The sequence below is a fragment of the Scyliorhinus torazame genome, chromosome 13 (genome assembly GCF_047496885.1).
Source record: "Scyliorhinus torazame isolate Kashiwa2021f chromosome 13, sScyTor2.1, whole genome shotgun sequence".
NCBI lineage: Eukaryota > Metazoa > Chordata > Chondrichthyes > Carcharhiniformes > Scyliorhinidae > Scyliorhinus > Scyliorhinus torazame.
Window position 1 is genome coordinate 74,695,318 of NC_092719.1, and position 25,678 is coordinate 74,720,995.

The 25,678-nt window shown below is 50.1% G+C and overlaps 1 protein-coding gene across 3 annotated transcripts in view; it reads right to left on the minus strand.

Moving 5' to 3' along the window:
• Positions 1-25,678, minus strand: part of LOC140388118 (ATP-binding cassette sub-family C member 9-like) — a 299,102-nt gene that overhangs the window by 43,723 nt on the left and 229,701 nt on the right. For all 3 annotated transcript variants that reach the window (XM_072471781.1, XM_072471779.1, XM_072471780.1), the window contains 5 exons: positions 21,229-21,386; positions 17,826-17,918; positions 16,124-16,226; positions 13,116-13,223; positions 3,918-4,038 (listed from right to left, as the gene is read on the minus strand). In XM_072471781.1, the coding sequence (XP_072327882.1) occupies positions 3,918-4,038; positions 13,116-13,223; positions 16,124-16,226; positions 17,826-17,918; positions 21,229-21,386 (583 nt within the window). The remainder of the gene's footprint in view (positions 1-3,917; positions 4,039-13,115; positions 13,224-16,123; positions 16,227-17,825; positions 17,919-21,228; positions 21,387-25,678) is intronic.

Here is a 25,678-nt window from a genome sequence, read left to right on the forward strand (position 1 = left end):
TTAATGTGGGTCGGTGCAGACTCGATGGGCCGAATGGCCTCCTTCTGCACTGTATGTTCTATGTAATCTATGTAATCTATTCCCATCCTATTCATGTATTTGTCAAGATGCCCCTTAAACGTCATTATCGTCCCTGCTTCCACCACCTCCTCCGGTAGCGAGTTCCAGGCACCCACTACCCTCTGTGTAAAAAACTTGCCTCATAAAACTCCTCTAAACCTTTCCCTTCACACCTTAAACCTATGTCCCCTAGTAATTGACCCCTCTACCCTGGGAAAAAGCCGCTGACTATCCACTCTGTCTATGTCCCTCATAATTTTGTAGACCTCTATCAGGTCACCCCTCAACCTCCATCCTTCCAGTGAGAACAAACCGAGTTTATTCAACCACTCCTCATAGCTAATGCCCTCCATACCAGGTAAATCTCTTCTGCACCTTCTCTAAAGCCTCCACATCCTTCTGGTAGTGTGGCAACCAGAATGGAACACTATACTCCAAGTGTGGCCTAACTAAGGTTCTATACAGCTGCAACATGACTTGCCAATTCTTATACTCAATGCCCCGGCCAATGAAGGCAAGCATGCCGTATTCCTTCTTGACTACCTTCTCCACCTGTGTTGCCCCTTTCAGTGACCTGTGGACCTGTACACCTAGATCTCTCTGACTGTCAATACTCTTGAGGGTTCTACCATTCTCTGTACATTCCCTACCTGCATTAGACCTTCCAAAATGCATTACCTCACATTTGTACGGATTAAACTCCGTCTGCCATCTCTCCACCCAAGTCTCCAATCTATCTAAATCCTGCTGTATCCTCTTGACAGTCCTCATCGCTATCCACAATTCCACCAACCTTTGTGTTGTCTGCAAACTTACTAATCAGACCAGTTACATTTTCCTCCAAATCATTTATATATACTACGAACAGCAAAAGTCCCAGCACTGATCCCTGCGGAACACCACTAGTCACAGCCCTCCAATCAGAAAAGCACCCTTCCATTGCTACTCTCTGCCTCCTGTGACCCAGCCAGTTCTGTATCCATCTTGCCAGCTCACCCCTGATCCCGTGTAACTTCACCTTTTGTGCCAGTCTGCCATGAGGGACCTTGTCAAAGGCCTTACTGAAGTCCATATCAACAACATCTACTGCCCTACCTGCATCAATCATCTTTGTGACCTCTTCGAAAAACTCTATCAAGTTAGTGAGACACGACCTCCCCTTCACAAAACCATGCTGCCTCTCGCTAATATGTCCATTTGCTTCCAAATGGGAGTAGATCCTGTCTCGAGGAATTATCTCCAATAATTTCCCTACCACTGACGTAAGGCTCACCAGCCTGTAGTTCCCTGGATTATCCTTGCTACCCTTCTTAAACAGAGAAACAACATAGGCTATTCTCCAGTCCTCCGGGACATCACCTGAAGATAGTGAGGATCCAAAGATTTCTGTCAAGGCCTCAGCAATTTCCTCTCTAGCCTCCTTCAGTATTCTGGGGTTGATCCCATCAGGCCCTGGGGACTTATCTACCTTAATATTTTTCAAGACGCCCAACACCTGGTCTTTTTGGATCTCAATGTGACCCAGGCTATCGACACACCCTTCTCCAGACTCAACATCCACCAATTCCTTCTCTTTGGTGAATACTGATGCAAAGTATTAGTCGCCTGATTCCACGAACCTTCGCAAAACCCGCCGCTAGCTAGCGGACCCAGAGAATCCTCTGGAACCATTCATCACAACTCTGTCTTCTATCCCAGAGCCAATTGTCCACCCATGCAGTTATTGTCCCTTTAAGCTTTAGGCTTCAATTCTGCTAATTAGCCTGCTATCAAATACCCAGCACAAATGGTTCAGTATAATTTTACTCTAAGCCCACCGACTACCAAAGAACTTCTGACGAAAAGTCATTAATCCGAAATGTTAGCTCTGTTTGATGCTACCAGACTTGCCGAGTGTTTTAAAAAATTTTTTTTTTCTGTTTTTGTTTTCTCAAAACCTTTTGTAATTTATTTTATTCGTTCAGGGATGTGGACATCACTGGCTGACTAGCACTTATTGCCCATCTCTAATTGCCCTTGAACTGAATGGCTTGCTAGACCACTTCAGAGGCCATTTAAGAGTCAACCACATTGTGTGGGTCTGGGGTCGCAAGTCAGCCAGACCAGGTAAGAACGGCATATTTCCAGGTTTTTATTGAATTCAAATTTCACCATCTGCCATGGTGGGATTTGAACACTGCTCCCCAGAGCATTACCCTGGGTGACTGGATTACCAGTCCAGCGACAGTACCACTATGCCCCCACCTCCCGTTTACAAAACAACAACTGCATTGCCCTTATCTTCCTCTCTATTTCTTCATCAAAAAACTCAATCAAGTTTGTCAAACACAATTTGCCCTTAACAAATGCATATTGGCTCTAGGTCATACTTGTCCAAGCTGCTGCTCATTTTTCCAGTTGCAAAAGCTTCCCCACCATTGATGTTAAACAGACTGTTTTGTCATTGCCAGCTTTATTCATTTCTCCACCTTTTTTTGAAAAAGGGCGTAATATTTCCAATTTTCTAGTCCCCTAGAACCAACCCTATATCTTAGGAGAATTGGAAAATTGAGGTCTTTTACATTCAAATACCTCTACTCGATCATCCCTTCATGTTTTATACACAAGTGAAGCCTCTTTTATGTAACCTCTGCGTTCATAATTTAACCATTTAGGGCCCACTATCATCCTTGTGAATCTCCTGCACCCACTCCAAGGCCAAAACAAACTTTGAGATGCTGTATCCAGAACTGAATGCAACACTTCCGGGTGCGATCTGACCAGAGTTCCTTACAGCTGCAGCATAAACTCTGCCTCTTTATCTTTGTTATGGACGGGGTTAAAATACTCTCGCAATGAATCCCTCACACTCCCTCCTGAGAATGGAGTTCCTTGCTGGGCAGGAGGTTATGGAATTTTCCCCTCATGCACTGGAAGACCATGCCACATTTTGAATGACCTTCTGTGAAAGGGAATTGCTTTAAAAATTGCATTCAGACAAGTCTTCCGTTATTTGAGAAATGTGCTCACCCATTGGGGAACTGAGGCACAGGGACCAGAAAGTTATCATGTCTGACCCCCTGATCTGTGCAGCAGTCAACTCGAACAGGGTGGGGCTAGGGGAGGCAAGGAAACATCATGGAGCTCCTTTAAAAAACCTAGGGCAGCACGGTAGCATTGTGGATAGCACAATTTCTTCGCAGCTCCAGGGTCCCAGGTTCGATTCCGGCTTGGGTCGCTGTCTGTGCGGAGTCTGCACGTTCTCCCCGTGTGTGCGTGGGTTTTCTCCGGGTGCTCCAGTTTCCTCCCACAGTCCAAAGATGTGCAGGTTAGGTGGATTGGCCATGCTAAATTGCCCTTGGTGTCCAAAATTGCCCTTAGTGTTGGGTGGGGTTACTGGGTTATGGGGCTATGGGGTTAGGGTGGAGGTGTTGACCTTGGGTAGGGTGCTCTTTCCAAGAGACGGTGCAGACTTAATGGGCCGAATGGCCTCCTTCTGTGCTGTAAATTCTATGATCTATGCTGCTGGTTACTAGTCAGAGACTGCTGGAAAGGACAGAATTATGAGCCTACTTGGTTGACACTCATCAACTAGGCTCACAAATTAAAGAATTGCTAATTTAGCCGGGTACAGGATACTGACCATGTTGGATACACAAGCATAACAGAGGTGAGAAAATCAGAATGCCAAGGGAATTGTTTTCATGTACATGTATTGCACAGGTTCACCTGATGTGCTTAATGTCTAGACACCGGAGAATGTCCACATCCATCAGTTTTTATGAAATCCATCATTATTTTTAACAAGGATGTTTCTCCCTGCTATCTCTTTTCACTTCTAGGTTTACACTGAGATATGTTGTAGTTGTAAATCATACCAATGGTCCCTTCATAATTTTCACTTTCAATGCTCAGGAAACTGTTCACCTTCTTCACAGCTCCCATCTGTACTTCCAAATCGGCAAGGTTTCTCACTACCCAGTTAAGGTAATTACAAACCTGTGGGAAGAAAGAACTTGCATTTAAACAGCGTCTTTTAGGATATCCCAAAGTGCTTCACAGCAACAACTTCTATTTATATAGCACCTTTAACATAATGGAGCAGCCCAAGGCACTTGACTGGGGCATTATAAAACAAAAGTTTAATGACAATGTGGTAAATAGTGAGGAGGATAGCCTTAGATTACAAGAGGATCTAGATAGGCTGGTCAGATGGGCTGATCAGTGACAAATTGAATTCAATCCAGTAAGGGTGAAGTGATTCACTTGGGCAGGACAAACAAGGCAAGAGAATACATGATGAACCTCAGGACCCTGGGAAGCACTGAGGGGCAGAGAGACCTTGGTGTGCATTTACATTGGTCCCTTAAGTTAGCAGGACAGGTAGATAAGGTGGTTAAGAAGGCCTAGGTATACTTGCCTTTATTAGCTGAGGCACAGAGTTTAAGAGCAGGTAGGTTGTGCTGGAACTGTATAACCACAGTGAGAGTATTGTGTGCAGTTCTGAATTCCACACTATTGGAGTGATATGATAGCACTGGAAAGGGTTCAGAGGAGATTCACCAGGATGTTGCCTGTGTTGGAGAGTTTTAGCTATGAAGAGAGATTGGATATACTGGGGTCGATTTCCTTGGAGCAGAGGATACTGAGGGGAGACATGATTGAGACGGATAAAATTAAGAGGGGCATAGAGTAGACAGGAAGAAACTTTTTCCCTTGGTGAAGGGATAAATGACCACGGGCATGGATTTAAGTTAAGGGGCAGGAGGTTTAGAGGGGATGTGAGGAACAGCCTTTTCACCCAGAGGGTGATGGGAGTCTGGTGCAGCCTGAAAGGGTGGTAGAGGCAAAGACTCTCATAACATTTAAGAAACATCAGGGCCGAGACTCTCCGACCCCCCACCGGGTTGGAGAATCGGCGTGGGCCGTCGTGAATCCCGCCCCCGCCGGCCGCCGAATTCTCCGAAGGGAGAAAAGTTGGCGGGGCGTCAATCGCGCCGCACACCTCGGAGAATGGCATGGGTGGGCGCAAGGCAATGGATTTCGGGGCTGCCGATATTTTCCCGTCCGGATGGGCCGAAGTCCCGCCGACGTGATCACGGGTCACGTTGGCGTAAATCAAACCACCTATTAATTGGCGTCAACCAGTGCTCATGGTTGACGCCGACCAGCGTGGAGGTGGGTGACGGCCTGGCGGGTTGGCCGCTGGAGAGGCGATGGCGTGGCCGCAGTCTGTATGTGTGGGGAGAGGTGTCTGTACGGCAGGGGGGGGGGGGTGTTAGAGGGGGATGGGGGGGGTCCGTGCCAGGGAGGGGGGGGGTCCGTGCCGGGGAGGGGGGCGGGGTGGGTCTGTGCCGGGGAGGGGGACGGGGGATCCGTGCCGGGGAGGGGCATCCGTGCTGGGGAGGGGGACGAGGGGGGTCCGTGCCGGGGAGGGGGATGGGGGGTCCGTGCCGGGGAGGGGGACGGGCGGGTCCATGCCGGGGAGGGGGACTGGAGGGGTCCGTGCCGGGGAGGGACACGGGGGCGGGGGTCAGTGCCGGGGAGGGGGGGTGCGAGGGCAAGTGAGTTGGTCCACCTGGCCAGGTGCCAGCCTCCAACAGTCGGACCCATGCGGTCCATGCCACCTGGCTGGGGGGAGGAGGGGGAATGGGCAATGATGACAGCCGCTAATGTCCATGTTGCCCTGGATGAGGAGGAGGAGGAGGAGGAGCGTGCCAGAGAGGTGGCGCAGGCTGCCGCAGAGGGGCAGGCGGCAGCCGACCAGTCTGGAGGGACACCTGACCGACAGGACGAGGAGGGGGAGGAGGACGTCGCGGCCCCACGGCAACAGGGGCACCCGAGGACGCCCCGTGTGTACCGGCCCCGGCTGTCGTACCAGGACCTCACGGACCAGGAATGCAGGAGGTGACTCCGGATGAGCCGGGAAACCGTGGCACACATCTGCCACCTGCTGGCGCACCTGTCACCGCCTGGCACTGGCGGGGGACACCCTCTCCCCGTGTCCGTCAAGGTTACGGTGGCCCTGAACTTTTATGCAACGGGATCATTCCAGGCACCGAGTGGGGATCTGTCCGGCATATCGCAGACATCGGTACACCGGTGCATCCGGGCAGTGACAGACGCCCTGTATGCCATTGCGCACCGCTACATCCGCTTCCCTGTGGACCGGGCCAGCCCAGATGCCCGGGCCGTGGGCTTCTCTGCTGTGGCCAGGTTCCCCATGGTCCAGGGCGCGATCGATGGGATGCACGTCGCCGTGCGGCCACCTGCAGATAACAGGGCCGTGTTCACCAAAAGAAAGGGGACCTATTCGATGAACATACAGGTGGTCTGCGACCACCGCATGATGATCCTGCACGTCTGCGCCCGTTACCTGGGCAGTGTACACGACTCATACGTGTTGTCGCGGTCATACATCCCCGGCATGTACGAGGGACGCCATCCCCGGCTGAGGGGCTGGTTGCCAGGCGACAGGGGCTACCCATTGCGATCGTGGCTGATGATGCCTATACGGAGGACACGCAAGAGGCGGAGAACCGCTACAATGATGCCCATGTAGCGACAAGGGGAGTGATAGAGAGGTGCTTTGGCGTGCTGAAGATGCGTTTCAGGTGTCTGGACCTCTCTGGGGGCGCCCTCCAGTATCGGTCAGATAGGATCTGCCGCATCATTGTAGTGTGCTGCGTCCTGCACAATATAGCCCAGCAGAGGGGCGATGTGCCGCAGGCAGAGGACGGCGGAGTGGAGGAGCAGCAGGAAGAGGCGCAGTCCTCCCCAGATGAGGAGGATGGGGGCAATGTTCAGGGCAGACGGGCTAGACACAGGCGGGTGGCTGTCCACCGTTACCGGCTGGGCCAGCGGGCACAGGACAGACTGATAGACGCCCGCTTCACTGGTGTGGGAATCGGGTAGTATGGCCACAGACCTCACACCATGGCAACACCCGACCACCCACACCCCCCACCCATCCACCCACCCAGCACTCTCACCCCCCTCCCCAACCCCACCCACCCCACCCGCATGCACACCACCCCCCCATTGCCGATCCACCTGCGACACAACAGCCGGGCTCACACAGTTGCCAGTGGATGCGTGTCTATTGCAGGCCATGGAGGATGATGACAACCCGCTCTGCGATGAGCTCCTGGCTCCACATCGTTGGACTATGTCTGACCCATGGCCACAGTACCACCATCCACCCGGACCATCCCTGCATGCGGCTGTGACACTGCAGCGCACGGTCCCGTCCTCTGCCCGGGGGGATGTTGATGGCAGCCCAGGGGGAAGGGGGCATACTCACCTGGGGCTGAGGTAAGACCACCCCTCACACACACACTTGCGCTCAACGTACATGACACCCCCGCACGCTTTGGACAGAGCACAAAGGCAGCTTCTGTAGGTGTAACATTGACTTTATAACGAAAGGAGTTCATGCACGTGCCCTAGCCCCTAAAACTCATCTGTGCCCTGCACCCGTGCCAACTTACTCAGTGTCTAATTGTTTGGCCTTACGGGCCCTTTGACTACGTCTACGTGGTTCCCCAGACGGTACAGCAGAACTGGAGGTGGACTCCTGTGATTCCTGCCCTCTGACACGGGATCCCTTTGGCGGCCGTTTCCTGGGGCGCCTGGCCTAAATGGCCAGGCTGCGGCCCGGGCGACTGGGATGGCGAGCTGCCAGCCTGTCCTGCCCGTTGCCCACCCGATGCACCTGGGACGGAAGGGGGGGAGCCCGAGGTGTTGAGGTGTTCCGGGACCTCCCCTACAATGGGACCCGAAATGGGCCCCAGCACCTCCACCTCCCTCAGGGTGCCCGATGGCCCCCAGGCCTCTACATGGGTGGGGGGTGCGAACGGACTGGCCATCCAACGCCCCCCCCGATAGTTGGCACTGCCAGTCCTGGAGGCCTGTGCTGGTATCGACAGGGGTCTGCAGGTTTGCAGCCATAGAGCTCAGGGGGTTGGCAATACCTGTCTGTGACTGTGCGACGCCGGCTCGCACATGGGCAATGGCGCCGATGCCCTCAGCGATGGCCTGCTGAGACTGGGCCATGGCCTGCTGAGACTGGGCCATGGCCTGCAGAGATTGGGCTATGGACTGCTGAGACTGGGCCATGGCCTGCAGAGACTGGGCCATGGCCTTCAGAGACTGTGACACGGAGTTGAGCCCCTCTGCCATCTGCCGCTGGCGCTGGCTCATGGCCTCCTGTGAGAGGGCAGCCATGTCCTGGGCCACAGACGCCGCCTGCACGGAAAGCCCCAGACCTCGCAAACCGCTCCGCATGTCTGACACCGTCGCACCCATTGTCTCCACCACGGACGCCACCCGTGCGGTGTCAGCCTGGGTGGCACGCATGACCGGCACCACTGCCAGCTCCTGGACGCGGGTTGACTCCTCTACCTGCGACTGCTGCCGCCGCAAGCTGGCCGTCACCCTCTTCGCTCGTCTCAGGTTCGGTGGTTGCATCGGACCTATGGGTGGGTGTGGTAACTCCAGGAACCCGGGATCCATCTGGGCGGCAGATGTTCGTTTGGACTGGGCTGCCCTCCAACCGCCCGGCCCCTCTGCTGCTCCTACCTCCACCTGCTGTACCGGGACGGCTGTGTTGTGCGCACCAGTGAGTGTACCAGACGCCTCATCACTAAAGTGCCCAACCGAGGTGAGCGTCTCTGCGATGGTGGAGGGTGTTGGTGACAGCAGTGGCGTTGTGTCGTCCGCCCCGTCCGAATCTGAATCCATGGCACTTTGGGGTGGCGGTTCGTCTCCGCCCATCCAATCTGTGTCACTGTTCTGTATTTCAGTTTCCTGGGTAGGGGTGTCCTGGGTTGTGGTTTCGTGGCTCGGCTGTGACGGGAACCTGTGGCTGCCCCTCTCGTCGCTGGGTGGCACATGCCTGCATCGCCGCACCCGCATGAGACGGGGGCGCCGTCTCCCTGTTGCTCCAGGTCTCTCCGTCTCCCGTGGTCTCCGAGGGGCATCGTGCGGGCGTCGCATACCAGAGGGTCCGGGTCTCTCCGTCTCCAGTGGTCTCCGAGGGGCATCGTGCGGGCGTCGCATGCCAGAGGGTCCGGGTCTCTCCGTCTCCCGTGGTCTCCGAGGGGCATCATGCGGGCGGTCTGCATCTGCGGGGATGGGTGCCTCGACGTTTGCTCCTGCAGTACACAATGAAGCATGCATGGTTAGACACGCAGGCAGTGATCAGGTGATATGGGGGAGGGGGATATAGGGGAGGGGGGATATGGGGGAGGGGGGATATGGGGACGGGCTGTCGGTGGCTCACTTTCTGGTGGGCCCCCGACCTCTGCATCAGCAACCTCCCGGTCCTCAGGTCCGCCAGCCAGTTCCAGGGCCCTTCCCTCCTGTTCGGTCAGTGGCCTCTCATCAGCTGGGCCTCCTCCAGTCCTCACATACTCCCTGGTGTTGTGTGCGCGCTTCTCCTTTGGGGGTTGGTGGCAGGGGTAAAAGGCAACAGTGTTAGGCAGGTATATGAATGCACGCCATCGGTTGCACGTGTATTGCAGAGGTTAAGGTTAGGGCTGGATTCACTTGGGGATATGGGGGAGGGCGGATATGGGGAGGGGGGATATGGGGGATAGGGGATATGAGGGATATGGGGGAGGGGGGATATGGGGGAGGGGGGATATGGGGCGGGGGATATGGGGGATGGGGACTATAGGGAGGGGGATATGGGGGAGGGGGGATATGGGGGATATGGGGAGGGGGGATATGGGGAGGGGGATATGGGGAGGGGTGATATGGGGAGGGAGGATATGGGGAGGGGGGATATGGGGGAAGGGGATATGGGGGAGGGTGGATATGGGGAATATGGGGAGGGGGGATATGGGGGAGGTGGGATATGGGGGTAGGGGGGATATGGGGAGGGGGGATATGGGGAGGGGGGTTATGGGTGATATGGGGAGGGGGATATGGGGGAGGGGGGATATGGGGAGGGGGGATATGGGGGAGGGGATATGGGGCAGGGGGATATGGGGAGGGGGGATATGGGGGAGGGGGGATATGGCGGAGGGGGGATATGGGGATATGGATATCGGGCAGCGGGGGCTCACCCTGGCTGCCCTGACGAGGTCGTTCACCTTCTTGTGGCAATGGGTGCCTGTCCGTGGTGTCAGGGCCACAGCGCTGACGGCCTCTGCCACCTCCCTCCACAGACGCCGGCTGTGGCGTGGGACGACTCTGCGGCCGTGTCCGGGATACAGGGCCTCCCTCCTCTGCTCCACTGCGTCCAGGAGCGCCTCAATGTCGCGGGACTGGAACCTCGGGGCTGTGCGGCGGGCGGCCATCAGGTCGGGTCTTCTGGTCGGGTGGGGGAGCAGCGCGTCTTATGAGCCGTTACGCCGTGCATGACGCCGCACGGCGTGAACCACGTGAGCCAGCACGGATAGCGTCACATCGCTGCTAGCCCATTCCGGGCCGGAGACTTAGCGACGTTTGGGGCGGCATGATGCAGGTGGGATTTGTGCCGTTTTTGGCGCCGGTCAGCGGACATCGCGCCGATAACGTTGAATTTCACCCCAGATGTGCACTTGCAATGCCAAGACATACAAAGCTATGGGTCAAGTCCTGGAAAATGGGATTAGAATATTTAGGTGGTTGTTTTTGATTGGTGCAAACACGATGGGCCGAATGGCTTTTTCTGTGCTGTAGATCTCTCTATGATGCTGAATCACATAGGAACTGATTAGTTCAGATTATCAAACATTTGGTCAAAGAGGTTTTAAGGGGGGTCTTAAGGAGAAAAGTGAGATGCAGAGGCCAAGGTAATGCAGGGAGGTAATTCCAGAGCTTGGGGCCTAGGCAACTGGAGGCACGGCTACCAGTGGTGGAACACTTGTAATTTGGAATGTGCAAATGGCCACAATTAGAGAAGCATAGATATCTCGGATGGTTGTGGAGTGAGAGGGGATTACAGACATTGGCTGGAGAAAGCTCATGGATGGGAATTGTAAAGTCAAGATGCTGCTTAACCAGGAGCGAAGATAAATGAAGGAGAACAAGAGTGAAAGGAGAACGGGACTTGGTGCGAGTTAAAACACAGTCAGCTATGTCTTGAATTACCTCAAGTTTATGGCAGATGGGATGTGGGAAACCAACTGGGAGTGTGTTGGAATAGTTGAGTCATGAGGTAACAAGGGCATGATTGAGGCTGTCAGCCACAGATAAGCTGATTCAGGCATTGTTATGGAGATGGAAACAGACCATCTTACTGATGGCAAGAATATGAGGTCGGAAACACATCTCAGGATTAATGAAGCTCAATTAAATTCTTTATTAAAGTGTGGTTGCTGTCATAATATCGGCAAATGCATCTGTTCTAATGATGATGGCTAAGGGATAAGAACGCTCCTGTTCGTATTTATATTGTGTCATATGAACTCTGCACGAAAGGACAGAGAGGGTCGCAAAGAACATAGGAACATTAGGCACAGGAATATGGGGAAGGTGAGGTAATGTCACTGGATGGGTAATCCAGAGGCCCTGGCTAGTGCTCTGGAATCATGGGTTTAAATCCCGGCAAAGGTAGCCTCAGTAATGGTGACTGTGAAACTATTGTCAATTGTCATAAAAACCCATCCGGTTGACCAATACTCTTTAGTAAAGGAAATCTGCCATCCTTTCCTGGTCTGGAATACATGTGACTCCTGACCCACAGCAATGTGGTTGACTTTTAAATGGCCCAGCAAAGTCACTCAGTTGTATCAAACTGCCATGAAATCTGAAATAATGAAACTAGACAGACTGCCCAGCATCGACCCCTTCACCATCACTGGGTCAAAATCCTGAACTTCCCTTCCCAACAGCACTGTGGGTGTACTGCAGCGGTTCAAGAAGGCAGCTCACCACCGCCATCTCAACGACAATTAGGGATGGGCAATAAATGCTGGCCTTGCCAGCGAAACCCACATGCAGTGAATAAACGTTTAAAATGTCACTGAGCTCATTTCAGCCTTTGTCACTATCCAACGAGATCATGGCTGACTTCTGACAAATCTTATGCCTGCATTTCTCAAATCCCTTAATACGTCTGAATAACAAAAATCCATCAATTTCAGCTTGAAACGTTACAATTGATTTAGCATCAATTATCATTTGTAAAAGAGAAATGTAAACTTCTGTCATCCTTTGTGATTAGAAGAGCTTCCTAATTTCACTCCTGAAAGGCCTGGTTCTAATTGTTAGACTACGTCTGGATGATAGCACAGTGGTTAGCACTGTTGCTTCACAGCGCCAGGGTCCCAGGTTCGATTCCCACTTGGGTCACTGTCTGTGTTCTCCCCGTGTCTGCGTGGGTTTCCTCAGGGTGCTCCGGTTTCCTCCCACAAGTCCCGAAAGACGTGCTGTTAGGTGAATTGCACATTCTGAATTCTCCCTCTGTGTACCCGAACAGGCGCCGAAGTGTGGCGACTAAGGTGTTTTCACAGTAACTTCATTACAGTGTTAATGTAAGCCTACTTGTGACAATAATAAAGATTATTATTATGTCCCTCGTTCTGCACTCCCCAGCCAGTGAAAACATTTTCTCTCTATCGACCCTTAATATCTTGAAAACTTGGATAAAACTTCTCGATTTTGAGGATTTCAACTGTAGTTTGTCTAATCGCTCCTTGTAATTTAACCCTTTGGGTCCAGTTTAATGTTGCATGCAAAATTAAATTGAATCAAAGTCAAAACAGAAAGGGCTCTCACATATTTCATGAGAGACTCCCATATAAAGTAAATGTATTTAACAATTCCCTCTTCCATGCTGCATACTGTTTAGTGGTTTTTAATGAGGCTTCATTTACTTTTGTATTTGCTTTCAATTATCTATTGGATTCTTGAAAACCAGGTTACGGCATTCTTCAGTTTTATCATTTGTCATGCAATTGACAGATACAACCATTGGTTTTACATTGAACACAAATCTAGTTGACACACATTGGAAATGGGTGGCTTGATCCTGAGTTCCAGCCAGGTCAGAGATGGGGTGCAACGTCAGACAGGATCCCAGTGCAACTGAGTACCAAGGATTTGGAGGATCAATACATTTGACAAAGATAAACAGGTCTACTTACCGTTAATGCATGGGTAAGACCAAATCCCACAAAACCAGATGTAATATTATTGGAATATGATATGGAGGCCAGAGCAGCAGTGAGGACAATGAAAGCACCAAGATAGTCCTGTTTAAATCAATAGGAACAAACGTGTCAGTTTATTGCAATGTGAGAAGTTGTCGCCAATTAACCTTCCAAAGATTATAGGCGTGACTGTTTAGTGGTTGAATGCAGCACAAAGTGCGGCACTAAGCCATTAAAACCAGGTTTGCTTTGAGCAGAGTTAACTGTCCCATTCAGCCCAGTAGTTGGGGATGCCACCATTACATCGACATCCCTGGAATCGCGGAGCAGAATAAGCAACATCCCGTTTTGGACTACAGTACAATGACTCCTACACCTATGTGAATCATGACTCGGGGCAGGCTCAGAGTTGATTTTGATTGCCCTCTAGTGATCGATCGCTTGATGATGCGCACTGTCTTGGACACACAAGATCAGCAGAGACAGCGCAGTAGCCCAGTGGTTAGCAGAGTTCACAGCTCCAGGGTCCCAGGTTCAATTCCCGGCTTGGGTCACTGTCTGTGCGGAATCTGCACTTTCTCCCTGTGTCTGCATGGGTTTCCTCTGGGTGCTCTGGTTTCCTCCCACAGTCCAAAGATGTGCAGTTAGGTGGATTGGCCACGCTAAATTGTCCTTAGTGTCCAAAAAGGTTAGGTGGGGTTACTGGGTTATGGGTATAGGGTGGAGGTTTGGGTCAGTGCCAACTCGATGGGATGAATGGCCTTCTTCTGCACTGTAAAGTCAATGTCTATGTCTATAAACAGGACGTCACCCATTGAATTGTCTCCCAGTAAGAATCAATGGATTTTCAGGGTGGAGGACTCTAGTACCATCCCAATAATAACACGTAATGCAGCTGTAATATAAAGGGAGGAACACAGAACAATCATCATCAATAGGGAAAACGTACTAAACAAACTATTGGATTGAAGGAAGACAAGTCCCCAGGGCCTGATGGCCCACATCCTGGGGTCTTAAACAAAGTGGCAGCGGAGATAGTGGATCCATTGCTTATAATATTCCAAAATTCCCTGGATGCAGGAGAGGTTCCAGTGGATTGGAAAAGGGAGGGAGGCAGAAAGTAGGAAATTATAAACTAGTTACTTTAACATCTATCATTGGGGAATTGATAGAATCCATTATTAAAGAATTAATAACAGGACATTTAGAAACTCAAATCGCAATCCATCACGGTTTTATGAACGGTAAATTGTGTATGAATAATTTGCTAGAGTTTTTGAAACGTAGCAAGCCAAGTGGATAATGACGAGGGGGTCATAGTTTTAGGGTAAGGGGTAGCAGATTTAAAACAGAAATGAGAAGAAATTACTTCTCTCAAAGGGTTACGAATCTGTGGAATTCACTATCCCAGAATGTGGTAGATGCCAGGATATTCAGTAAATTTAAGGAGGAGATGAATAGATTTTTAATCAGTAATGGGTTGAAGGGTTATGGAGAAAGTGCAGTAAAGTGGAGTTGAGGCCAAGAGGAGATCAACCATGATTGTATTGTATGGCGGAGCCGGCTCGAGGGGCTGAATTGCTGTTATAGACCCAGGGGGCTGCCCCGATTGATCTCCCAAGGGGCTGGGAGTACGAGCCCCCCTGCTGAGGGGTGGAGGCTTGTTAATTCCCGAGATAAAAACCGTCCAGCGATGAAGCCAGCATCTCAGGATGGTCCCGGCTGGGACTTGGACTGTTACTTTGTTATTGTATTTCCTAGCGTGAGTAGGAAATAGACTATTTTTGACTCTCCTTTTCGGGACTCCAATTTCCATCTTCCTCTCCGGTCTGGCTTCGACTTGCTGCATACCAGATGGAGTCAATTATTATATCGTGTTCCACAAACGTCACTGGTGGTCCCCAGTCTGCTCCCATGGAGATCACAGCACACACTCAGGTAGTGCTCAGCATGAGCAGCTTGCTCGGAATAGGTGCATGAGATGACTGTCTCCCTGGGCAATACAGTAACCGGCGAGCAGTCAGGACAAGCCAGCCTCCTCAGCAATGAAGTGCCTACAGAGCTATCCCTGGACACCACTGTGTACACAATAACAGCTATCTGCTTCTGACTAGTCTATCACTCTGCTTCTGTCGATGTTGCTTTGTATCAGCCAGCATTTAGGACCCATTTTCTACTTAAATAGTAATCCTATCAATATCTTTCCACTGCTTTAAGAAGTATGTCTCTCATATCTAATCTCATTATTAATGGCAGATTAATTGCCCTCTGTGGTCACATGGATATAGGGGCCATTACAAATTAATACCTGATATGATGCAGTGTCGGCCAAATAAAGTAATGGTAAGGGATTTTTTAAGGTGCCACAAATAAGAAGGCCTTCATCAGGGAAGGCGTTAATATATGGAGGCAACATTTGTAAGGTTGTCTTTATCTGAAATCTTGATAATTCAACTGTAAGGTACAGTAAAAAAAACACAATGTAGTTCTGCATTGTAATCAAAACGGAAATAGCTCCACTTGGCACAGCTGGAATGTTTTGTTCAAATTTTCCCTGTGTGGCAATGTTGAGTAGCAATGGGAATTGTTGGCGTCTGAACTGTCGGAGGTGCAGAATGTTTACTCACATCCTACACCAGCTCCTGACAAATTTCTGCTTGAGCATGAACGGGGTAAAGGCAAAATGCTTTTTGCAACGGGGTTAATCTTCGACACCTTCTGAAGAAAACAAGGCGCCTTTCGGTGAAGTCGCAGTTCATATTTGCAATAAAAAGAGAAACAGGTCTGACAATCTGCAACTGAGAGCAGTTTGGACCGTTGCGAGGCAAACGTTCACTGACTGAGCAGTGACTCGTACACTGACATAAAAGGGCACCTGCGCTATTTTAAGACACTGACATCATTGACACACATTTGCTTTCATTTCTTATGGCTTCTCACACCAGCCGTCTGTTTACTTTCAATTGTGAACACTTAAAGGGTGTAAATTCTTCCCCTCGTACCGTTCTGACCTCCAACCATCTGTTGGCTGCTGACAGGAACAAGTAAGCAATGTTGTTGGCATCTGTGAGTTCAAGCATACGCTGTTTAAACCTGGCTTCATGTCTGCAATAGAACAGATTAATGTCTTCAGTCCACTCTGTGATTGCAATGTCTCTAAGCTCCATATACAGGCTACACCAGTTTTGTACCCATTTTAAATTGTTTCGCTTGCTGTGATAATAGATAAGTGCTTGAATTTCCCACTCGTCCTCCAGGGTGTTCTTTCTCCTAGCCCTTGCACAGTAAAATATTCTGTTCCGGAGTTCGGAAAATTCCGCCCAGGGCCAACATAATAATAATCTTTATTGTCACAAGTACGCTTACATTAACACTGCAATGAAGTTACTGTGAAAAGCCCCTAGTTATCACATGTTAACTAATGGGTTAAGAGACATTCCAATTAGTTGTCACATTTATGTTAAGTATCCAATAATTGACACTGATATGTAAAGAGGCTTCAGGTGGCCTTTGTGTCAGGTGATGGGATGTTAGAGTTTTGTGCAGAGTCTGTTGAAGTAAATTAAAGGTGTTTGTGGAAAAGGAGCAGAACCTTTGACTCTTTATACAACAGCAGCTAAACATCTAACATCACATTCCGGCGCCTGTTCGTGTACAGAGAGGGAGAATTCAGAATGTCCAAATTACCTAACAGAACGTCTTTCGGGACTTGTGGGAGGAAACTGGAGCACCCGGAGGAAACCCACGCACACACGGGGAGAATGTGCAGACTCCACACAGACAGTGACCCAAGCCGGGAGTCGAACCTGGGACCCTGGAGCTGTGAAGCAACAGTGCTACCACTGTGCTACCAGGCAGATGACCTTCTGCGAGAACAGAAGCGAGACAGATTATGTATGAGTTTTTTAAGCTAGTAGAAGATGGGGGCGGGATTCACTTTGGAAGCTTAAACCTGAAAATTTCCTGAACCATAGTCCATAGTTACCGGGTTATTCTCTTTGATTCAAGGTGCATCTTTAAGCCCCCCACCCCCACCCCACCCTCTCCCTACAGCCCACCATATGCCCTCCGTCCTCCTCTTTCAGAAGCTTCACTCTCTGCCTCGCCTGATATCCTACCCTCCCAAATACCATGGGGCGGCATGGTAACACAATGGTTAGCACTATTACTTCACAGCGCCAGGGACCTGGGTTCGATTCCCGCATTGGGTCTGTATGGAGTCTGCATGTTTCCCCGTGTCTGTGTGAGTTTCCTCCGGGTGCTCCGGTTTCCTCCCACAAGTCCTGAAAGACGTGCTGTTAGATGAATTGGACATTCTGAACTTTCCCTCAGTGTACCTGAACAGGCGCCATAGTGTGGCAACAAGGGGATTTTCACAGTAACTTCATTGCAGTGTAACGTAAGCTTACTTGTGACACTAATAAAGATTACTTTATTTAATTATATTTAAATTCCAAGCAGCCTTTGATCAGTCGGATTAGTGCTGACACTGCACCTCTCCAATGCTAATGTACCCTGCCCACCACTAGTCCGATCTGCATCACCCCAGAAAGTCAGCCCCTATGGTTACTGGTGTGAGTAATGACACATCTGGGTGGCTGTCACTCAAAGCCTTTTGCAGATCGTGACAAATGTGGTGCCCAACAAAAAGTGGGAAGATCACAATGTGGCACTCCCACCCCAAACATGAAATTACCATCTCACCGGAATGCTCGGATCGTTGTAAGTCCTTCTGTGGTTTCGGAGAAGTGGCACAGTAGAGGTAATTGTGTGCTGTCATCTAGTTCTTGAAGATCCCTTCACAGATATACATCGGAAAAAAAGGGTTAAGAAAACGCAAGACTTTTCACCGATAACTGCACATGGTTATCAGTCATTTCAGACAAAGAAGATTAGACAATCATTTAACAAAGGCTGAGTTTCTTTAATGGGCAGTTTAACTTTCAAACGGATTGGAATAAGCAGACTAACATTTGTCAAAACTTGGTGAATTCCCTGAGAATGTCTCGCATAGTTTTCAAGCAACAAAACTGATCGGAGCAACAAAGGGGCATATCATGGTCCATTTTGTCATGGATCAATTGTGTGCACCCTTGCCTCTGTCTCAGAAGATTGTGGGTGCAAGACTATTGGATAAACGATGCTAACCTCTCTTCTGCCAGATAAACAATATACAGTTGTACAGTAACTGGTGCATTGTGCTGGCTGGAGGCTGGAAATATAGAGGAGAAGGGACCATGGAATGAAGGGTGAAGTGAGGATCCAGATCTTGGGGAGCGATTAGGCACTGGGGGAATGTTAAAGTTAACAGAAGCATCTTCATTGCATGAAGAGGCTGACATATTTGTTCTGAATTATTATATATATTTAATATATATGTGTGTGTGTGTTATTTTTGTAAGTTCTCTTTTACATATGTCCAACACATTTGTCAATGGGAAAATTGGCCAGTGAAAGATTTTTTGGGAAATATTGAGTAATTTTATTGGTTTTCCCTTTGGATTTTATTGTTTGGGTTTTCTCAGTGTGCATAGTTACAGAGGTATCTTTATTACCATCCATCTATTTACCAGCTCCATTAACTGCTACAGTTCAACCATGAGTCGGGCATAAATGAAATGCTAGTTAGGCATTGGGAGAAACCTCTCCCAGCAATGTGGATCAAAAATCTGTCTACCTGCTCCTTAAATTTACTCAATGTCCTGACATCCACTGCACTCTGTGGTAGAGAATTCCACAGATTCAGGACCCTTTGCGAAAAGTAATTTCTCCTCATCTCATTTTTAAATTTGCTACTCTTTATCCTGAGACGATGGCCTCTCGTTCTAGAATGCACCACAAGGGGAAACAGCAACCCCACATCTACTTTATCAATACTTTTTATCATCTTATATATCTTAATTAAATCTCATCTCATTCTCCTAAACTCGAGAGATCATAGGCCTAAAGTGCTCTATCTCTCTTGGGCCCGGTGACACAGTGGTTAGCACTGTTACCCCACAGCGCCAGGACCCGAAATCATAGAATCATAGACTTTACATTGCATTAGGAGCCCATTCGGCCCATCGAGTCTGCACCGGCTCTTGGAAAGGGCACCCACACTTGAACCCACACCTCCACCCCATCCTTATAACCCAGTAACCCCACCTAACCTAAGGGCAATTTAGCATGGCCAATCCACTTAACCTGCTCATCTTTGGACTGTGGGAGGAAACCGGAGCACCCAGAGGAAACCCACGCAGACACGGGGAGAATGTGCAGACTCCGCACAGACAGTGACCCAAGCCGGGAATCGAAACTGGGACCCTGGAGCTGTGAAGCAACAGTGCTAACCACTGTGCTACCGTGCCAGATTCAATTCCAGCCTTGGGTGACTCTCTGTGTTGAGTTTGCATTTCATCCCCGTGTCTGTGTGGGTTTCCTCTGGGTGCTCCAGTTTCCTCCCACAATCCAAATATGTGCAGGTTATGTGAACTAGCCATGCTAAGTTGTCCCTTCATGTCCAAGGATGTGCAGGTTAGGTGGGGTCATGGAATTATGGGGATCAAGTGGCTTCGGTAGGGTGCTATTTTAGAGGGTCAGAGCAGACTCGAAGGTTGAATGGCCCCCTTCTGCATTGTAGCTATTCTATGGTTTTATAAGACAAACCCTTCATTTCTGGAGTCAATCTAGTTAACCTCCTCTGGTCTACCTCTAATGCAACTTCAACTTTCCTCAAATACACATTTCCAAAAATCTGTCCTGGTCCACCTACGTCGATGCTACCACCAAGAAAGAACAACAGAACCTATACTTCCTCAGGAGACTAAGGAAATTCGACATGTCCACATTAACTCTTACCAAATTTTACAGGTGCACCATAGAAAGCATCCTGTCTGGCTGCATCACAGCCTGGTATGGCAACTGCTCGGCCCAAGACCTCAAGAAACTTCAGAGAGTCGTGAACACCGCCCAGTCCATCACACGAACCTGCCTCCCATCCATTGACTCCATCTACACCTCCCGCTGCCTGGGGAAAGCGGGCAGTATAATCAAAGACCCCTCCCAGCCGGCTTACTCACTCTTCCAACTTCTTCCATCGGGCAGGAGTTACAGAAATCTGAGAACACGCACGAACAGACTCAAAAACAGCTTCTTCCCCGCTGTTTCCAGACTCCTAAACGAACCTCTTATAGACTGACCTCATTGGGCTAGACAGCTGGTTTGTGATGCCGAACAAGGCCAGCAGCGCGGGTTCAAGTCCCGTACCAGCTGAGAATTCTGAATTCTCCCTCTGTGTACCTGAACAGGTGCCGGAATGTGGCGACTAGGGGCTTTTCACAGTAACTTCATTGCAATGTTAATGTAAGCCTACTTGTGACAATAAAGATTATTTATTTATTTATTGACACTACATCCCTGTATGCTTCACCCGATGTCGGTGTTATGTAGTTACATTCTGTACCTTGTGTTGCCCTATTATGTATTTTCTTTTATTTCCTTTTCTTTTCATGTACTTAATGATCTGTTGAGCTGCTCGCAGAAAAATACTTTTCACTGTACCTCGGTACACGTGACAATAAAAAAACAAATCCACAAATAAGGGGACTAAAACTGAACACAGTACTCCAGGTGCGGTCTCACCAATGCCTTGTACAGTTGGAGCAACAAGTCCCTGCTTTTATACTCTATTCATTTAGCTATAAAGGCCAAAATTCCATTTGCCTTTCTTATTACCTGCTGTACCCGCATACTAGTTCTCTGAGATTCATGCATGAGGACACGCAGATCCCTCTGCACTGAAACACTCTGAAGTTTCTCTCCATTTCGATAGTATATTGCTTTTTCATTTTTCTGACCAAAATGGATAACCTCACACTGATCCATGTTAAATTCCATCTGTCAAACTTTGGCCCACTCAGCTAGCCTATCCATAGATCTGAAATCTTTCTTTGTGATGGATGAATAGCACAATCAAAGTCATCGAAAGGGACATGCTCACTGCGAAACTGGGTGAATCTCATCTGTGTGAGGTCAACTTGGGTGTCTCATTATATTGTATGAGTCTTAAACAATAAGGAAAGGTTTAGATCTGGTTCAGAAAATAACAAACTTGATTGTTACTTACTTTGAGGCAACCCGGAAGTACTTCTGTACAAAGTAAAAGGTAACAACAAAGGGCAATAAAGCCGGAAGGAATATGGGTGTGACGTACACGATCACACCTATTGCTGACAGGCAGAGGAAGGTTGATCTCGTTAAGGATTCCAGCGTTGGTGGAATATGCTAAAATAAAGAAAGACTTGCATTTATACAGTTCAGTTTGTGATCGCCAGATGTCTCAAAGCACTTTCTTAGCCAATGAAGTACTGCTAAAGTGTAATCACTGGTGTAATGTAGGAACTGTGGCAGGCAATTTGTGCACAGCAAGATTCCACAAACACCAAAGTGACCATCTCTTAATGTTCTTAATGTCTATATCGGGATAAATATTGACCACGACACCTGGAATAACTCCCCAGTCTTTAAAATGGTACCCACGGAATGGTTCAAGCCCACAGTCGAGAGCAGGCAGGGCATCGCTTTAATATCTTATCCAAAGGACAGCCCCTCCAACAGCGCAGCACCGCACTTGGGTGTCAGTCTGGATTCGTTGCTCAGTTCCTGGAGTGAGACTAGGCCACACAACAGTGGCTGTGCACAAATTGGCTGCTGCATTTCCGAGATTACAACAGTGACTACATTTCTCTCCATCTACCCTATCGAATCCTTAATCATCCCAAATACCTGGATTAGATCATCCGCTAATTTGCTGTACCCAAGTCTTTACATGGCCAGTCTATGCAATCTGCCAAAATACCAGCATAAAATGTATTTAACATTCACACCTGAGCTATTACCAAGCCACTTACAAATCTCATCTCACAAGGTAGCATTTCTGGCCATATTTTATATTTTGAACCATTTCATCGATGGTTGAATGGGATGCATCCAATCCCTTACAGCTCCCGGAAAATCATCAGCGGTTGGATTTTTCAGTCCCCCAGCTGCCTGTTTCTCAGTGGCACACTGTTCGCTGGAAGTAGGATTCTATCTTTCCACCGCTTGTTAATGGGATTTCCCACTGAATCCACCCCATGACACTGGGAAACCCGTGGGCGGGGGTGCGCTGCCAGTGGGAAAAGAGAATCCCAATGGACGGAGAGTTCCGGCTCAGACCTCTTGAGGCAAAGAGGGCAGCAGAGGGAGCAAATACCAAACGGTAACATCAATAGTGAACGGGTTAATGGTTGGCTCAATCAAATCAGATGAATTCTGCTTCAATGGGGGACGCTGCAGTAACAGTAATGAAGTTACTTCCAATGAACATCACAGATATCAAAATCTCATGCGGTCTAGAACAGCTGTTTCTGCTCAGACCATGCAGAGTTTCTCTTATCAACAGTCCTTTTGTTCTTCCTGATTGCTGAGTCATATCTCTGGCTCCTTCGTTTTATGTCCTTCTTACAGTCAGCTGAAGTCTGTGATCTCAAATGTGGTATCAGTTTTGGCTGACCGGGTGATTGGCAATCTCCTTGGTGCGAGTATGGGCATGGTTTTGAGGCACGGGATCTGGTTGTGGGATGCCAAATGGACATCCCAATGCAGCTCGTTGGATTGAAGCCCACCAATATTGGACTGCCCTCAGTCACTAGTAAGGAAAGTACAGGGTGGAGGGTGGTCCAGAATCAAAGAGGGGCAGAGGTCCCAGGCAATGCTTCCTCTAATTTTCGTTTGCCATACATGGTGTAGCGCACAAAGACACCGAGAGACGAATAGAGTGAAGTCGATGAGGCTTTATTAAGCGTGACTGTTCCCCCGCAGTTCAGTAGTAGACTGCCTGCGGGGGAGGACTCCAGGTACTTATACTCCGCCTTCAGGGCGGAGCTAGAGGTCAACATCCAACCAGGACCCGGGATCTGTCAGCCAATGACATCATGGCTTCACAGTCCCACATGACCCCTAATGCATACTACCACATTCACCCCTTGTTAAAAATGAACCCGGCGGGGTGATGCTTCACATGGTGATAAGGGTTTATAAGGCTGGTCCTGGGAGGAAAACTTTCGCATGTTATTACAGTATGTACAAGGTTTTTTTTTTGTTTCAAACTAGTTACAGTAATCGTCAGGAAAAGACAAAATGTTCTCGTTAAAAGTCCACATATTGTACTGTTAGATCGACGCCACGAGTCGGTCGGGCGGTCTGGTCGTCCGTGTCGATCGCCTCGGCCCCGGTGGTGGTGGTGGTGCTTGTTCCGGTGTTGTCGTCTCCGGGAGCCTTACGGTTTCAGCTTGGGCTTCATTCCTGGTCGGGCCTGGGAGGAGGACTGATCCTCCTGGGAAGGGGGCAGTCGCGGGGTGCGGCGGTGGCAGGAAGGGGGGGGGTTGGGTGATTGGTGTCGGGGGGGGGTATGTGTGTTGCCGGCGGGCGCCAGATCTCGCAGGGAGACCGTGTCCTGTCGGCCGTCGGGGTACTCCACGTAAGCGTACTGCGGGTTCGCGTGAAGGAGATGAACCCTTTCGACCAACGGGTCCGACTTGTGCGCCCGCACATGCTTTCGGAGCAAGATGGGTCCTGGGGCCGCCAGCCAGGTCGGCAGCGACGTTCCAGAGGAGGACTTCCTGGAGAAGACAAGCAGGCGCTCATGGGGCGTTTGGTTAGTGCTAGTACACAGTAGTGACCGGATGGAGTGGAGGGCGTCCGGGAGGACCTCCTGCCACCGTGAAACTGGGAGGTCCCTGGACCGTAGGGCCAGTAGGACGGTCTTCCAGACCGTACCGTTCTCCCTCTCTACTTGCCCGTTCCCCCGGGGGTTGTAGCTGGTCGTCCTGCTCGAGGCTATCCCGTTGCTGAGCAGGAACTGGCGCAGCTCGTCACTCATGAAGGAGGACCCCCTGTCGCGGTGGACGTATGCGGGGCAACCGAACAGTGTGAATATGGTGTTCACGGCTTTAATGACTGTGGCTGCGGTCATGTCAGAACAGGGGATGGCGAATGGGAAGCGGGAGTACTCGTCCACCACATTAAGGAAGTATATGTTGCGGTCGGTGGAGGGGAGGGGTCCTTTGAAATCTAGACTAAGGCGTTCAAAGGGGCGGGAAGCCTTAATCAGGTGCGCACCATCCGGCCTGAAAAAATGCGGTTTGCACTCTGCGCAGATGTGGCAGTTCCTTGTGACTGTAAGGACCTCCTCTAAAGAGTATGGAAGGTTGCGGGACTTAATAAAGTGGTAGAACCGAGTGACCCCCGGGTGGCAGAGGTCCTCGTGGAGGGTTTGGAGGCGGTTAATTTGTGCGTTGGCACATGTGCCACGGGATAGGGCATCGGACGGCTCGTTCAGCTTTCCGGGACGATACAAGATCTCGTAGTTGAAGGTGGAGAGCTCGATCCTCCACCTTAAGATCTTGTCGTTTTTGATTTTGCCCCGCTGTGCATTATCGAACATGAAGGCTACCGACCGTTGGTCCGTGAGGAGAGTGAATCTCCTGCCGGCCAGGTAATGCCTCCAATGTCGCACAGCTTCCACTGTGGCTTGGGCTTCCTTTTCCACTGAGGAGTGGCGGATTTCTGAAGCGTGGAGGGTTCGGGAGAAAAAGGCCACGGGTCTGCCCGCTTGGTTAAGGGTGGCCGCTAGAGCTACGTCGGAGGCGTCGCTCTCGACCTGGAAGGGGAGGGACTCGTCGATGGCGCGCATCGTGGCCTTTGCGATATCCGCTTTGATGCGGCTGAAGGCCTGGCAAGCCTCTGTCGACAGAGGGAAGGTCGTGGTCTGTATTAGGGGGCGGGCCTTGTCTGCGTACTGGGGGACCCACTGGGCGTAGTATGAAAAGAACCCCAGGCAGCGTGTCAGGGCTTTTGAGCAGTGCGGGAGGGGAAATTCCATGAGGGCGCGCATACGTTCGGGGTCGAGGCCTATTATCCCATTGCGCACTACGTAGCCCAGGATGGCTAGCCGGTTGGTGCTAAAAACGCACTTGTCCTCGTTGTACGTGAGGTTCAAGGCTTTAGCGGTCTGGAGGAATTTTTGGAGGTTGGCGTCGTGGTCCTGCTGATCGTGGCCGCAGATGGTTACATTGTCGAGATACGGGAACGTGGCCCGCAACCCGTGTTGATCAACCATTCGGTCCATCTCTCGTTGGAAGACCGAGACCCCGTTTGTGACGCCAAATGGGACCCTTAGGAAATGGCATAATCGCCCGTCTGCCTCGAAGGCTGTGTACTTGCGGTCACTAGGGCGGATGGGGAGCTGATGGTAGGTGGACTTGAGGTCCACGGTGGAGAAGACTTTATATTGGGCAATCCGATTGACCATGTCGGAAATGCTGGGGAGAGGGTACGCGTCTAGTTGTGTGTACCTGTTGATGGTCTGGCTATAGTCTATGACCATCCTTTGCTTCTCCCCTGTCTTTACTACTACCACCTGTGCTCTCCAGGGACTATTGCTGGCCTGGATTATGCCTTCCTTTAGTAGCCGCTGGAATTCGGACCGAATGAAGGTCCGGTCCTGGGCGCTGTACCGTCTGCTCCTCGTGGCG